The sequence below is a fragment of the Haemaphysalis longicornis genome, unplaced genomic scaffold, assembly GCF_048455015.1.
Source record: "Haemaphysalis longicornis isolate Haplotype H1 unplaced genomic scaffold, Haemaphysalis longicornis Haplotype H1 scaffold_14, whole genome shotgun sequence".
Taxonomy (NCBI): Eukaryota; Metazoa; Arthropoda; class Arachnida; order Ixodida; family Ixodidae; genus Haemaphysalis; species Haemaphysalis longicornis.
This window is the reverse complement of record NW_027526245.1, coordinates 38,958,192-38,975,458: the sequence shown is the minus strand read 5'-3', so window position 1 is coordinate 38,975,458 and position 17,267 is coordinate 38,958,192. Positions and strand designations below refer to the sequence as shown.

The window sequence follows — 17,267 nt, the reverse complement described above, 5'->3', positions numbered from 1 at the left end:
TTTCCTATTTATCCATAAAAACGGCAACCGTGGCTGCGGTCCAATCCCCGTCTTCGGCTCCGCAGCCCAACCCCTTAGCCGCTGAGCCACTACAACATTTTTTTAAAGTAGAGGAACAAACCTAGTACAAAACGTTTCGCCTCGATATTTGCGGACATTAGTTTTTTGGCTGTAAGAAGAGTCGTTTAGGTTATTTATTTTTATGAAACAACAATGAGAATTCAATATGCCGTTAAGAACCGTGTACAGGATTTATTATTATTTGTGCGGCAATATTCACAAACACACATTTCGTAATTATTTGCTCACTAATTTTTCTAACTCAGCCTCCTTTATGTATGGTGCAAAGGAAGATAATACGAATATGTCCTTACAGAACGCGTGGGGTGTTTCTAACAGGTTTTCTCGGTCCTTTTATTACTTGTTCTGTTACAGTATTGGAGCGATCTTTACATAGAAATGGTATATAAAAACCAACTCCTAACACGTGAGCAAGTTGAATGAGAATATTGCATTGCTTACAGTCATTAATCGCACTCAAAAGGTTTTTGATACGTCGTACTATACAGAGAACCTTCTTCAACAAAATATCCTTTAGGAGAGTAGCCACTCGCACGTCAGATATACATCTTTGTTGCATAAATAGGCCAGATTTAGCAGAAATGCCCAAGGTGGAGTAAGCCTCTGCGAAGGAAAGTTGGCATCTACCTCAATGCAGCCGTACGACTGCAAAAGGAAGCTGTACTGCTTTGTCAAAAACTTCGCAGTTGAAGAAACGTCGCAGCTGATAGGCAGTGGTACCTGGTTCGAACCTTGTACCAAGTTGAATTTTTCTTCTACCGCGCAGTTTCCAAGAAAGCCGTACAGCTTTGCTTGAAGCCGTACGGCTGCATTAAGGAGGATGTCAAATTTTCCTTTACACAGGTTTTTCGAACTTAAACCATGGTGTTTGGCTAGTTAATCGCAGTTATATTTGTTTATAACTAAATTTAGCAGAACTTTTAATTTAATATTTTATGTATGCGACTAACAAGCATGTCTTGCAATTTACGCAAACTACCTCCTTTAGGCAACCCCTCCATGAATTGAAAAGAAAACGTTCACAGACCCAGTATGGGGCACCAAATAACTGCAAACATAGTATCGCACCATTGAATATAATAAATTCAAAACTACCGTTACTAGCCTTCAAGTCAAGAAGAAGTGTTAGTTATCCTCGGCGCAGTCATAAGTTTACATTTCATTCATCATTTATTGTATGACCAAGATAAACTTCCATAACAAGAAATTTCCGCATTGTTATCAAATATATGTAAAGCATAGACGATCAAAGCGGTAAGTCCAGCTGTAATCCACATTTTGCCGGAATAAGTCGACATGTTGAACCTTAATTTGCAAACTGCGAGCTCTTCAACAGACGACTAAAATACTTCGCTTCAACTCGAACACCGGAATGACGCTTGAACCGCCAAACTTCAAACACGTACAAATATTATAAACCAAACTCATCCAAATGACAACGTGGCTGTTATCAAGGCAGGTCCTCGAGGTCTTAATTACCCCGGATTATCGTCACACGATCAGAGCGTGCCCAATCCCCAGCAGTTTCCCTTCAGAATGCCGAAAAAGGACAGGTCGGGGTGTTTTTTGTTCCTGCACTATTGTTTTGACCGCGAGTTACAGGAGAATCGAGCCAGATTTTTGCAGACGGTACACGTCATTTTTGCAGTTATCTACTTCTTGTCGTGCTGCCAATAAAGAATGACGCAGCTAGCGGCTTAGGAAGCGAATGATAGCACCGCGTGTCTTGTATGGCTTTGGCGGGAGCGTAAACAATGCGGTAATGTTACTACGGGTTACCCGCCATATGTACGGTCAATTTTTTCTCTCTTTGTGCTTTCATTAGGTGCTCTTTATGTGATTTGTCAGGGTTATGGGATCTAAGGTGCGCAAGTGGTGTAACTTAATCAGATGCTTCATAGCGCATTCAAGGATTTAAGCCATCAAATAATATATACGCAAGAAAAAAATTACACCATCTTCCCGTGGGGAACCATGAGGAGGATGCGAAGCATCGTGGTGGTTCCGTGTAGGCTCCATTGTGTTGCCGTTATGTTGTTTCATTTATCAGAGCACGAATGGAAACGTAGTGTGAACCCCTATGTAGAGACAGAGAAATGTAGAGAAATGTAGAGACAGCGAAGAGACCGACACCCGCGTTACCTGATCGAACACCTCCTGGTTCTCGTCTTTATTGCGTGCTCACGCTCGTACCCCGCTGTCCGCCCTCTTCGTCCTCTTCTGTGGTTGAGCTGCAAGGCGCGTGGCGCTTCCAGCCACAGCTTTCCCTCGGGAAATTCAACATTCTCCTCTAAAGTTATCAGTTCATCGTTTTCGCGTTTAGCTTCGCGTGCCTTCGTTGTACCAGTAGCTTCTTGACGTAGTTTGAATGAGTAAAGGACACAAGGCGCGTTCGTAGCACATGCTCCCGTCTCGGTTTGTAGCGCAGTGGGAAGAGCGCCACGTACCTCCCGTTGCGGCCAGAGAGTCGTGGGATCGAAACTTGGCACCGCCTAAGCATTTCTTTTTATTGTGGACTGCGCTGACGTCAGCCCAAACCCTGACGGGGCTGAAGAGACGCGCATGCGGAGTAAACTGCGGACGTCGGACAACAACGAGGGAGGGACACAGCCCCGTGCATGAGAGGCTTCGCATCTAAAAAAAGTTTTCCGCAGAGTAAACTTGCAAGCCGGAGCTCCTGGAGTCACTGTAGATAAAGCAGTGAAACAGCGCTTCAACGAAGACAGTAAAAGAAGATGCAGACACGAGCACTGTGTATCAAATGAGCAATATTTATTTCTTCCGAAAAAAAAAAGAAAAATATAATGACGCCGCACTGGTGTGCTGTTTTCCTTTCACGCAGGAGTGGGATGTCATTATATTTTTCCCTCTACATTTGCGGAAGTAATAAATAATGCTCACTTGATAGTCAGTGCTCGGGTCTGTGTGCCTCTTACTCTCTTCGTTTAAGCGCTTTTTCACAGTTTTAAGATGGACCAATCACCCCCAACCCAAACGTTAGTTACTATAGATAGTTCGAACGCCTATAGCACCAGGAAGGGTTTGAGCCAGCTTGTAATCATTATCCATGGAAATGTGGATATACAACCGGTAACCTATAGAACAGTGGCAGAACTCTGTTTTTGTCTTTTTATTGGCTTTCGCCTATTCGTATTTCGAACAGAATCAATCCCACAGGCAAACCGTTGCAATGGACGCTGCAGCTTCCTCAGAGTCAGTCTTCTCCGTGTGCGCCTGTCCTCCACGTACCGTTACGTGCAGCTTTCTCGGGGCACGCCTGGGGCTAAATATTCTTCAATTATACCATCATGCAGCGGGAGCGCTGTGGTCAGAGCACTCGCCTCCTGTTCCTGCAACCCGAGTTCAAATCTTCCACGAACAAACATGTGTTTTTGTTTTCACTTTACCGCGGCGACCATTTCGGTGCCATTTGTGTTGCCGCCGACGCTGAAGGCGACTGCGACCGCTTTTCGCTCTTGTTGAGCCACGAAGGCTCTCTCCATATTAAACAATTACTCTTTACAACACGGGAACCTAGGAATTACAGAAAGGAACAATTTACAGAGGGTGTACAAACGACCAATTACAGGTGGTGAAGAAAACGTAATAGTAAAGTCGTAAAGACAGAAGTGTGAGACTGAAACTCGTTGTAGCATTTACGTCTCCTGATGGACTTTGAAGTGGAGATTGATGGGATACTTAATAACAACTGCATTACGGCTGCATTGTGTTTGCCTTTTTTTCTTCGATATCGTTTCTCCTCGTTATGGAGGGAATTACTTCGGCAAGCAGACTGACACACGCCACTGCTTCCCGAGTATCAATGTTTTGCGCGTCTGGTGTGCACTGATGTGCTTGCGCGTCTCGTGTGCACTGATGTGCACACGTGCCATCAGTTTCAGGTGTCATGTGGCACGAACTGTCCTAAAAATGTGAAGGTTGTGAAGCGGGTCCACTTTCCCCTCAAAGCTCCTGATTACTTGCCAGTTTTGTGCCATGCACAAAGGAACAAGACAAACAGCAACTTTTGTTCTACTGCTGGTATTGCTTTCTTGCTGCGCAATATTTCTTGAAATGTAGATTCAGCCTGTGAAGCAAGATATGACGAGCATTTTAAATGCAATTCTTCTCCCGGCGCTTATTTACCGCCAGCCTTATTTAGGTCGCCATAAGAGTGATGTTTCAAAGCGTGTCTTGAGCATGTGTGTTCCGCAAAATGAGAAAATGCGTTTATTCAAGATTCATACTTCCACACTTCGAGTTGAAACAAGGCTGCGCGAAAAGCGACTATCTATTTCTTGATCAAACAATGCAGCCTATGAAATCAACAGGAGATAACGGATCATTGTTGTTGTGCAGTGACGCGGTGATTATTGGGACATTTTGCAGCAGTCAACTCAAAAGTCTACATTGCTTCGAATAAAATTAGGTTCCTGTTATTTCTGGGTGGTAACCGGGTGCCCTGTGGTTTAGTTGCGCTGCGTTTGTACAGTTTGCCGAAGTCACGCATGATTGACCGACATGCGGAACCGCTCGGCCAGCTAAGTCCTTTTTTGTGAATTGGCTTCGTTTGTGGTGACTGTTTATGCGGCGCAGAGCGCGCCACTGGAGTGGATGTACCTTTTCGACGCCTGCTTGTCTTCGTTTTGAGGGTGTCAAGCCGCAGTTGGACCTTTGTGCCCATTCGTATGTATCGTTTATTAGTATTCATCTGTGATCATGAGTTTAAGTAAGTTTCGCGTGTATTGAAGAACGAAAAATTCAGAGATAGCGCAGAGGTAGCACGTTGAGCTTGTAGTGTGGAAACCACGGCTCATATCCGATCTCATCGCTGGTATTTTCTATTGACTATCCAGAACGGCGGTGATTTTGTTGACTTGAAAAAGACGAATGTTTCCAGATTGTGGCACCTAGGGCTTTTGCCTTAAAGATGAAAGCACCGCTTCAGTGATCAGTATAAAATGATGGCGCTTATTTACTGCCGAGCTTCACTGGCGGCTAGCAACTGGAGTCATGCGCTCTCTCGCTTGCTGCGGTTAAGGTCTCAGATAATCTCGTTAGCGTGCCTTCGCTGTGGGATCCTGGCGCATGTGCGTAGACCGTGCGTATACAGGATGTCATACGGCGTAAGATAGAGAATTGGGCTATGCATTTGTTTGAAACTGGTATTTCCCGCCTGTAGTTTTATCGAGAGCTTCGACGACGATAACAGCACCTTTTTTGCCTGCGTTTAGGATTTTCTTTGTACGTTGCGTAAAGACCGAACTATAAATTTTACGAATGAGCCACTGAAATCCTCGTCCGGTAAATGTAGTCGGGCGTGTTGTGAACCTTCATTAGGTTCGTTTGGCATTATGAAAATTGGAAAGTTTTGGCTTAGGTTTTGGTAGTACCGGCTCCTTTCATTCATCCTACGGCAATTTGGTGTCCTGCCACTTTTTGTGATCTAGAATTCCCCTGGCATCCATGTTTCCCATATGCAGCTGAGACGGTCGCATCAGAGCTCGCCAGAAACAAATGTTTTTGGCGAGCTTCTGATGGCAGCTGTCATCGTCACCGGCCGATTCCCTTTAGCGGGAATGTAAGAATGACGTATCAGCGAATTGAAGATTTATTGCCACCGCACGTAAATCGGGTGCCGAATTTTGCCGGAATGAGCCTGGCAAGTTATCGTCGGAGTAAAATGGAGGTTGGCGAATAAGCTGTGCGCTTCAGACACAACTTCAATTGATCAGAAAGGGCAGTTAGATGTCTCTGCTAATGAAACTTCTGGTACCATCGTAGGTGCGCCGGACGCTGAATTTACACAGAATGGGCAACAGAAGGCGTGCGCTTTTAAATATCAACAACTAGGCATTCATGGCGACGCAAACGTTTGTGGGAGTTAAAATGCTGCATTGTCGAAGCAACACGCTTCCTATTCGTTTACAATCTTCCTTTGAGAGACGTATTTGGCGAGTTTCCCATACACCTTGACGACCAGCGTTCTCTAATCGTTCGCAGCAAAAATAAAACAAACCACCTGGAAACCTGCACACCCTTGTTAAGGATATAAGTGCTGTTTACACAGTGACCACCGAGGTGGACTTACCACGCTACGGTGGGGACATTCGAATAATCACTTTTATGACGTGTTTATACGCTTTCAATACTACGTGCCCACTAAACAATATAAAATGAACGTATCCGCACAACTCCTGCATGCACGCTCTTAACAGTCCTGGCGTTGATCAACACAGTTGATTCAGCGTCGATTGGATGCTCCTATAAACAGTGGTTAGTTTAATGAAGCTAAAACGGAAGACTGGGCGAGTTGGTACATGTTCATAATAACAGCGCTACTGACACAGACAGAAAGAAGAGGGCACAAACACGGCGCTGAATAACAACTGAGTTTTATTGCTTAGGCCAGTGTTTTTTATACACACATGGTTTTTATACACAGACTAGCTCCCGAAGCTCCCGAAACAGAAGCAGATAGATGTGTATCAGAAGGGGTGGACGTTTTGTTGAAACGCAAACCTGTTTCGAGTGTTTCCAGTATGAAGAAGGCAGTTACCTATTTGAAAGAGCATTCCCTTGCCCTCCTGCCCGCCGATAAAGAAGGGGGATTTCTTGTGTTACCCCGGGACTTGTACGTCACTAAAGCGAAAGCAGCCATTCTGTCCGTCTTCAAGTGCCATGACGACGTAAACCTAGCAAAACTTAAATCTAAGGCAAAGAAGTTGTGTACTGACCTAGGCCTGGAGAAACTGGTCAATTCTGTGAACCGGAGCAAAAGTGTGAGACTGCAGCTATTTTTTAGCGCCAAAACGCACAAACATGGTTGCCCATTTCGTGTTATCGTTTCTGAAACAGGGTCGTGGTTACATAACGTGTCTTCATTTCTACAGAAAAAACTGAAATTGCTGCCAATTCGGGATCCTTTCTTGGTACGCAACTCCGGATAAGTAATTAGCTTTCTTCAGGATAACAAGGACCGGGGGTACAAGGCATGCTCTTTTGATGTAAAGGACCTCTATTACTCGCTTTCGCACAGTGACGTTCTTGCTTGCGTTGAAGAGTGTATTGATGAGCATGGCAATGTGGCATTTCAGAACGACACAGGCATGTCTGTTCAGGGTTTCCTGGAGCTGCTCACAGTGTACCTGACATCTTCCTACGCTAGTTGGGAAGGCGGCACGTATTTGCAAAAAAACGGGGTCTGTATTGGCTCCTGCATCGCGCCGATCTTGAGTGATTTGTTTTTGGCCAGTCGTGACAGAGTCCTTGAAGGTCACCTACTTGGTTCTAGCGTGGCAAAAGTGTTTCGTTTTGTAGACGATTATTTTGTGTTGTTCGAAACTGATGCTGCAAGTTTCCCGTCCGTGCTGGCTCAGGTCAGGGGCAATTTCGATGCTTGTATGTCGCCACTGGTTCTGACCCAGGAAGAGCCATCAAATGGCTCCATCAAGTTTCTGGATTTGAGACTCCGGCTGCTAGACCACCACGTATGCTGGCAGTACGACCCGCGTGGCAACAAGCCGCTCCTTCCTTATGCGTCGGCTCACACGAAACTTGTGAAAAGAGCCATTGTCAAGACTTGTCTTGGCAACGCGCTAAGGAAATCCTGCCCCCATACCATCCAGAGCAGTTTTGAGGCACAAACACAGAGCCTATCGGCCACGGGGTACCCAACGTGTGTGCAGGCAGCCGTAGCGGAGTCCATTTTGAATGAACTAAAGAAGAAAGAAAAGGAGCAGGAACAGCCTCAGTCCAGCTCCCAAAAAGAAGGAACCCATTGCAGTGGTGTCGTACATGCATCGAGTTGCTCATGGCCTGAAAAAAGTAGGAAAAGGCGGCAATGTGAAAGTTGTAGTTTCAGCTCCCCTGAAACTGTCGCAAATGTGTCGTAAAGTTAACACGCGTCTCACTATGTGTAACGAGTGCACTACGAAGCATCACAAGCAGTTTGTTCCCTGCGCAGAAAAAGTTGCTTATTCTGTGCCTCTCTCGTGCGGCAAGAAATACGTCGGCCAAACTGGCCGATGCCTGAATGATAGGCTGAGGGAATACAATAACAATGTTTCAAAAACGTTCAGTGATCACCTCGCCCAGCATTGTCGTGATTGCGTTAGCAAATGCCAGCCCCTTTTTGACCATAGCGTAGTGATAGGCGAACATGGCAGCCAAATCGTGCGAGAAATCTTCGTGGGCACAGAAATTAACAAGTTAGGTGATAAATGCATAAGCACCCCATCTATCGCCCTCGCAGAAAAAGAGTGTAGATTTCTAGCGCAGTAAGCCCACCCTGGTAATCTGTGTCTTGTTTCCAAATTGATTACAAAATGGACTTGTGTTTTGTGTTCATCGTACTTCTTGCCCCGTAAGTAGATTAACTTGTGAATATACGTAAAGTCAGCATGATGCCACGCTCACGCTCTCATATGGTCACGTGTTAATTTAGTGTTTCCTTCTCTTTTTTCCTTTTTGTTGTTTTTGCCCATGTGTGTATAAAAACCACTGGCCTAAGCAATAAAACTCAGTTGTTAGTCACCGCCGTGTTTGTGCCCTCTTCTTTCTGTCTGTGTCAGTAGCGCTGTTATTATGAGTAGTTTAATGATGCAAAACCGGAACTGCGTATGGTCTCGTGACAGTATTCCGTACCGTATGCGGCCAAACTTGCACAATAGGCACCCAGCAATGCACAATCAAAAGTTTGAATTGATAATTGTCGCGACAAAGCATCGCCTATGCTGTAAGGCACGCCGTATTGCGGGGCTATCGATTTATACAGACCAATGGTAGATCATATGCATGTTCAAATCTCTACACTAGAGCTAGCTGGAGCCTATTTAAAGTAATCAGAAAGTCCCCATTATAACATTTAACGATTCGAAGATAGGAAGAGTTCGTCACCACCGATGTTACTGCATGACACATTATCCGCGTCATTGCGTATCATAGTGGCGTACCGATGAAGAGGAAGTCACATCTGACAAAGGCACATGGTTTAGCTGCTTTCAAAAGCTAGGAAGCAGAAAACGCTGCTCTTGTCTCCTATTCATACTAACAGATACTTCCGCTGTACTTTGCCTAATGCAGTGGAATTCGCATTAAAACTTTCCGTAACAAGAATTCCCATTCATTATTTGTTTCTCCATGGAGCCTACCGTTTTGTTAGTTTCCTCGGCTGCTTCTGGGTACCAGCTTACTGAAGTCATCTACTAAATCATATCCGCTGCGTTGCTCGCGGAAAACAGTATATTTCGGGCCTCATTGGGCGGCTGGTTTTCGAAATGTGCCTGCTCCCAACTACATGCTGAAGGGACCACTCTCTCACACACTCAGTGCGTCTACCTTAGGCAAGTCTAATTGAAGTAACGGAACTCTTCCGCACGCCTTCTTGCCTATTTCGGCTTGCGAGTGGCACAAAAGTGCACCTGTCTTTCGCAGGGACGCAAATGCTTGGTGGGGTGGGGTCGGTTCCCAGCTCCGCGAAAAACCAATTGCAGCATAGCAAGACAGGAAGGAGCAGCTGCAGCACGCTACCGATCGATATGGTGGACGACGGTTGACGGGACGCTTCCCACGCGCTACAACAAAGCAGCTGACTCAAACTGAGTAGTATCAGTTGTTGAGGTTTCTGCCTTTAAGCTTGGCCTATTGCATATGTCTTGTTGCAGGTTCTAGGTTGATGTTGCTATTGTATACATTGCATAATGTGTTGTATTGCATTGGATGGCACGTGTACGTATATATTCTTCATTTTGGGCGTACTACTTGTATTATTCAATTGACTCTGTACTATTGCGTAAATAAAATACATAGATTATCTGAAAGCAGGGGATGTCAGCTGGTACTATCGGCTCTACCAACAGATAGCGCGTGTCCCCCTTCTACCCTAGCAGCAAAAATGCACGCTTGTAACTGCCATCAATTTACTCCCAGGAACCTTTCTTGTGTTACTCCTCTTATTCTGTCTTGTTCTAAAGAAGAAAACGAGTGCACATGACATCAGATCAACTGGCAATTTATCACCTCCTTAACGTTCCTTGTGTGCACACTTAACGCAGTTCACGCGTCTTAATGCCGTCCATTCCGAGCGGCTTATGCAATTTTAAGCACGGCGACTAGACAGTAATCTTAATGCTCTCAGTCTAGCGGCACCTAACACGCCCAATTATGCTAACTTGGACACAGAATGGCCATGGCATTTGCTTCCTGATTCTGAAAATAAAAACAGAAATTTCCCGCTCTGTGCTTCTAAAAAAGGCTGGAGGATAAGAGCTCAAATTACAAGAAAGAAGCGTTCTCTTTGCGCCGGTGCTGTTCTTTTTCCGCACGTTTCTGCTACACATCCTGGCTTGATGTATGTCTAAAAGGCGCCTTCACGTATCACCGGGAACGGGAGAAAAACCGTATTGTTGCTTCGCCTACTCGGTCGTTGCGTAAACAAATGTGAAGGTAAACGAGACGCCAGTGCATGTTTACTAACGGGAGGCTTTTCAGAGTGTGCTCCAATGAAGTTCGCAGGAATGGGGTCCGCCTTGAGAACCCTGCTTTTTTCTCTCCTTCATGGCTCTTCCAGCAAAGTGGAAACAGCAGCGAGCGTGCCAATTGTTTCCTGCAGAGGCTTCTGGTGTCCTGGACGAGGGAAATCTGCTCCGTCGAGCGCGGCGAATGCGAAGGCATTTCGCGTGCTCTCTTTTCTTTGATGTCATTGCAGAAGCTGCGAATCTCACGCAGCCGGTGACGTTACGCAGGGCGCCTCATGTAAAGATAGAAACTCCCATTTGCTTGCGTGCGAAAGCTACAGACTGTCGGAGCTAAATGAAACGCCGGTATTTTATTCTATTCTCTTCCTTCTCCTTCGCTGATGCAGTGCTTTCGGAGTCCTGAAGAATGAACTTTGAAGACGAATTTTGCTTTGAAGCGTTTCACGTTTAGGCTAAATTTGGGAGAAAATGGAAAGTGCGAAGCATTCGGCTGCTTGAAATTGCCCGTAAAATTCGGGAGATAACCATCGCTTCTCTGAAAAGCAATTCCCGAAGACAATCGTAGCTTGAAAGAAGAGCACTTGTGGACAAAGGCAGATTTTCTAGAGAGGCAAAGAAATATAGCTTTTCCAATCCCGATTTTTTTTTGTCTTTTGTGACAATTGGCAACACGTGTGTCTGGAAGTTTGCGTTGCTTCATCTTCATAAGGTCACATGCGTTACCCCGTTGGACATATTGCCTGCCGCTTATGGCCGGAGTCGATGTCTAAGGCTTTCTTTTGACAGAGAGACTAGTTGCCAATCACTGCAATCATCGGTAAGCATGGAAGGAGTAATGACGAAGAATATTGGTCGCATTTTCCGCACTTTCCACTTTTATGTGCAGCATTTCACTTTGAAAAGAAACCGTTGTTACCCGCTGAATAAGATTTCTCGTCACAGTAGCAGCCACGCGGAGGCGAAGTGTTGGGACCTCCATTGAATACCTCACATTGCTAGTGGCGCAAACCTGCCATTGAGGGCAGTGCTAGAAAAACTGCCGTTGTTTTACCTAATGCGTAGAAACAAATCGTGTACGAGAAATGAGTGTAGGGCATGCGCCGTTTTCTAGATACAATTATTAAAAGAAGCGCGTAATTTTGTTCTCGTATATCACATCGAGCATTCACAAGTGCTATTATTCTTGATATTATGTATGGCCAAATTTAAAAGCTTGGGGGAGCTGGTGCTCTGCTGGAAAGTAAAATGTCTTTCCTAATGCTTGTATGAATACAGTGGTGACTGCTGCCGGCCTGCGTTATTTGGATCTGCCGAGAAAAATATTTCACTTCAATGATCCCCTGTGACGGGTGGCGGCCCCCTGACGTTCCCCTTTCTTTGGCATCAGCGAAGGACAGAGTCCGTTTTTTGCGTTACCAACCAAAACAACAATAATGTAACCTTACGAAATATATAATGCACACCGCAAATGCATAATATACAAGTGCTTCGGACAACGTTTGGACAAAAGACCGCGGAACCAGAAAAGGGACCTGACAAAGGATCTTAGCTGTGATAGTAAGCATGAAACTAAGGTCGTATTGTATTGGCAGTTCGTGGCTGCTTCTTCGCTCTTTCGTATAGGTTTTGTGGGCAATGTGAAACTATGTGTTTCCAAGCGCCTGTATTCCGACGTCCTTTACGTTGACTTGCAGCGAAAGCCCATACAGACCATGTTTAAGCCTTCTCGCACATAAAACGTTGTGATTAGCTCACTAGCATGCAAAGTACACAACGACCATGGTATCGGGTAGTTTAAACAAGATTAACATGTGTACACAAGGCATTTCTTAAATACTTTTTGAGCTTGTGTAGACAGACTGTGACACCTGATGAAGCAAAGGGAGCAATAAAGGAAGCGTTACCGCAAATGTTTTCTTCTTCTCCTGCGCTAAATTCACTTGAGCATTCTGTTGGGCCAAAGTACGTCATTCATAGTCTTTCAAGAGCAATGGACGACTCTAGTAATGATATGGAGTCGCAGGTTCCCGATGCATCCACCGGAATTCTGTACCTTCCTGACGCGTGGAAAATACATTCTTGTGTGTTTACTTGGCCCCTGGGGCAGGTTAGTTATCTCTTCAGTGTTATTCAGCGTCGACCGCATAAAGCTTTGCTGCTGCTCTAGACAGTTCCGAAGCAAAGAAATGAAGCAATCTAAACGTATAAACGCGCAGGTGGAAAAGATGTGCGAGTTTGTGAGATCCCTACCTTAGTAGCCCCCATTGGTGTTCACCGCCCAAGCAGTGAATAATAAGCCCCCAGTTCACATTTACGACCGCGGTACTCAAACGATTTCGAGTACTGCTTACCGCCGCACTCGATGCCTTGTGCTCGAGCTGCCAGCAAAAAGAATGTTTTTAAAGCTGTTTACTCACAGCTTTGACAGTTCCAACCGATCGGCTGACTGGTGTGTTCTCGCCTCAGAACTTGATGCTTTTCGCAATCAATGTCATCTTCACTCATTTGCCTCGTTTTTATTGGAAACGCGGCTTTGTCGTTGTGAGGCGTGCAGTTTTTTCAGCTGAGGTTGCTCGAAAATTCACTGTCACGTAGTGGAGAGCATTTCAATTGCGCTGAAGTCGCTGGTCTCGACGCGTGTCGTCTTCAGCAGCTTTTACGCATTGTCACTGTTTTGTTATCAGTCGGTGCTCCAGCTAAGTTGGTGCGTTTTCGCCGTGCGCTCGTGTTGTTTTTGTGATAACAGGCCAATGCTTCGCTCCGACGAGGTTGCCAGAGTAACACCAGTCGCAGTGCGGGTTTCACGACGGTTTCGATTGCTTAGGAAGCTTGCCAAGTGGTGGGAGTTACGCGAAGGAAATCAGGCGTAGTGTTTAAGCGCGCGCTGGACGGCACAAGTATGCGTGTTTACGATACGTTGTCTGAAGCCGAACTCGTTCATTCGAGAATCACGCACACCTCGCGCTTGAGTCCTGAAGACTATACTATAAAGTGCACGGGCTCTTTCGTTGCACTGGGCGCACATAAAGTAGAAAAAAAGGGGTAGTTTCCCACCGCCTGCAATGCATATGAAGAAACGAAGAAAATCCGAGGCTCACTTACGATATAGGTAAAAAGCATCAGCGGAAGTATGGGCGGGAGTAGCTATGACTCTCTTGTTTCCCGCGCGGGAGCAAGGCAAGTCGGATTGCGCAGGCAAATCAAATCAAATCAGTTTATTCAAACATCATAAGATGCTTATGGCACTTACAAATTGCCCAAGAAAGGCTTGATGGGGTCTGTGTCCCTTAGAAGGCATATATAGTGAAAATTGCGGTGTGTTACAGATACAATAAGGGAATTTAAACATTGCAGACGCAGCTGCTCGCGGACAGAAATGTGCACACAAAAATTATGATATAAGACAAATGTAAACAATATCGGGGCGGGAAGCATGGATGATCTGGTGCAAACAATATGAGTTAGATAAGTAACAAACAAACACTTAAAAAGTCAAAATAATGCTAGTACGATGTGCTTTGCACCATAACAAAGTATGCCTGGGTACAGGAATGTGCGTGATAAGAAACACTGGCACTATTCAGACGGCGGAAAATAGAAAATAAACTCATCATTTTGCTCCCTACCCTTCGGTTGGGTTTACACAAATGTTCTACGTAAATCTGTGAATGATTTATTTACCACATCTGGGGTATGTTTCTCGTACAGTTCGTTCAGGGCTGCGGGTAAGCAAACTTGCAGCATCTGTTTGCCGTAATTTTTTTGGCAAATAATAAAATTTCATTTTTCGGGATTTTGTGAACAATACATAGGATGGTGCGTACTAAGCCCATATCAATTAGCTGATGAAGTGTCGTACTTAACCATTTGCGAATCTAATAACGGATCAATCTATAGGTGCATACAAGGTATACACGGATTCCGTGTAATCAATTCTGCTGAGTGAGAATAGCTAGGGCCCTTGGCTATTATGCGGATTAAACAATTTTGTAAACGGATAGTCTGTCAATATTTTCAGCTGTTGTCGCTGCCCAATCCAAAGAGCCGTAATTCATGATCGAGGAAAACAGAGAATTGTAGAGCTGTATATTCACTGAAATGGGAAAAGATGAACAGTAGTGACGCAGACCCAGGCATGTGCGAAATTCCTGGATGATGTAGGCAACGTAGTCGTCCCATACATACGTTCTGTAAAAATGATTTCCAGAGTTTTAAAATGACGAACGACTTCAATGGCAAAGTTATTGATTACAAATGATGCAAGATGAAAACGTTTTTGACGTGGGCGAAACATCACTGCCTTAGCATTATTAACATTGATTTTCAGATCATTTTTTTCCCCGGGTGTTTATTTCTTCAAATTCCCTATTCGCTAGTTCATCTAAATCGGTGCTTGACTGTGTACAGAAAAACACACATGTGTCGAATGCGTATACGATATAGTCGGCATATTTGTCTATATTAACTATATCATTTCTATAATTTAAGAACAAGAAAGGCCCTAAAATTGTCCCCTGGGGAACCTATGAAGTTACTTGCCTTATGGCTGAGCAATGTCCGTGAATGTCGACCTATTGTGTCCGATATCGTAAATCAGAAAAGGATAAAGAAAGCCCTTTGCCGTGGAAGCCATGGTATCCCAGCTTCTGAATGAGGACATGGTGGTTGACTAAGTCGTGAGCTTTCGTGAAATCTAAAAGAAGGCCTTACACTATATTTCTCAAAACGTGGTGTTAGGGGAGGTAACTGGAGAGGTAACGTCTGGGGAAGGTAACGCGGCCCTGATATCTGCCTGTGAGGAGGCCAGCAGCTGGGGTAGGTAATGCGACCCTGTAATCCAGCGTGAGAGGACGCCACGCAGCCAACGTTCTGCGGTAACTATGTACTGCACCCATGTTGCACAGTTCGTTTTATGCGTTCATAGATGTGGCCGGGGAGTGCTGCTAGCCCCTGCAACCGGACCTGGGAAGAGGCCCACGATGCGTACTGCTCGGAAGCCGAAGGAAGTGACGAGCTCTAGTAACCCAATTACCCGGGTGGCTGTGGTTTAGAGAGACGGGGAGCTGTTGCAGAACTGGCTCTGCGGATGGCCAGTGAGACTTGAGAACGCTGTGTGTGTGGGTCAAGGATAAAATTTTTCGGGATAACCATGTTGCCCACACCCGTCGGAAAGAATCTCGGGTAGCGTGCGTACTCGGTCGTTTTCGTAAGTTGTTCTCGTTTAAAATAAAGCTTCTTTTCTTCAATGCGTTGCTCATGGCCCACCTAATTAAGTGGCAACTTGCATGGCGTAGTAATTTTCTTACAGAGCAAACAGTTGTTTACTTAAAATTTATTTGTGCTATATAAGAACCATTGGTGATAATTTTGTTCTTGTGAGAGGCAATCCCCAATGACGTCTTTTCGATAGGAGTAAAGTAACCAGATTTATTCAATATGTATGACGTACGACTCGCATTGTGATCAAAAATAAATTATTATGCGACACATTAACCCTGCTCCGCATTGCAGGATTCGTTCATTATATAGCAACGTACCCGCTGCACCGCAATAAAAACAGTATGTGTTATTTACGCCACGCGCCACATGCGGAATGCAGATGCTGCGGTCTCGTCTTTTCACCCTCCTGAACTGCCAATCGGATGCTGAGCTACACACCTCGTCATTTACTCTGCGCGAATTACGTTCATCTCTAGACACTGTTTTTCCAAAATTTCTGACCTGTCTCTTTATTATATAAGATAACAGAAACTCCTGTCCGTCCGCTGTCAATGATTTCTGTACACTACGGAATGAGTGACATATTCTCGTGTATTTTGTTTTGTTCTACTGTGCCTCTAAAGCAAACAATTTCTCATGTTTTACTTGAGGAGAACCATTCTCATTATTGGTCAAATTCCTAAGATGTTGTTCACAGAGAATAGTAATGGCTCTTTTGTGTACTTGCTGTTTTCCTTCCTTTTTGGGTAAACCGGCGCGTCTTCTTCTGCCCTCGATGTCGACATGTGTAGGGTACGGAAGCTAATCAAGCTCGGACGAGCTGTTAATTTCGGTGCCCGCTGCTCATAAAAGGTGAAATGAACTGAAATGAATTGGAAGCAGTAGGTTGGCAGCTAACCGACAGAGGGCGAGAACGGCGTTCTTTATCTAGCCCGAATTACTAGTGGTGCTCAACAACCGCCACCCACTCTAGCTCACTTACAAATATTAAGATATGAACAATGTGGCATACAGCGGCCGCTTCAAGTTTCACTATGCGCCCAGCACATCTGCTTTCCACCCGTTTTGAAGACGATGTTCTTTGTTGGGCTTCTTAAACTCAAAAATTCTGGTCTGTCTGTCTGTCTGTCTGTCTGTCTGTCTGTCTGTCTGTCTGTCTGTCTGTCTGTCTGTCTGTCTGTGACTCGATTCAGCCGCCCGGCCAAAGTGAACAGCCTGCTCAATAGTCTTGTATACTCACACCCAAACATAAAAGTCTGGTTCATATGTTCATACTTATCAACGTTGTTCAACGAGAACAAGACATTACGCAAATATAAGACTGAAAATAATACACAAGGGTTATTTACAGTGTTCTTTTATAAACAATTTCATCGATGCTTGATTTTTGCGAAATGAAATACTACATCCACTGCAGAAAAAAACGTAACACTGGCGCCTGCTGCCGCCCGCGTCACTATAGCTTCTGGCGGCATTTAAAGAAATCAA

General features: G+C 45.0%; 1 protein-coding gene across 1 annotated transcript in view; it reads left to right on the top strand.

Annotated features, from left to right (window-relative positions):
• The window catches only part of LOC144164857 (gonadotropin-releasing hormone receptor-like), a 40,004-nt gene extending 24,425 nt beyond the window's left edge, over nt 1-15,579 (top strand). Inside the window, exon 2 of the mRNA XM_077695106.1 lies at nt 15,484-15,579. Within this exon, the coding sequence (XP_077551232.1) occupies nt 15,484-15,579 (96 nt within the window). The remainder of the gene's footprint in view (nt 1-15,483) is intronic.
• The last annotated feature ends 1,688 nt before the right edge of the window (nt 15,580-17,267 follow it).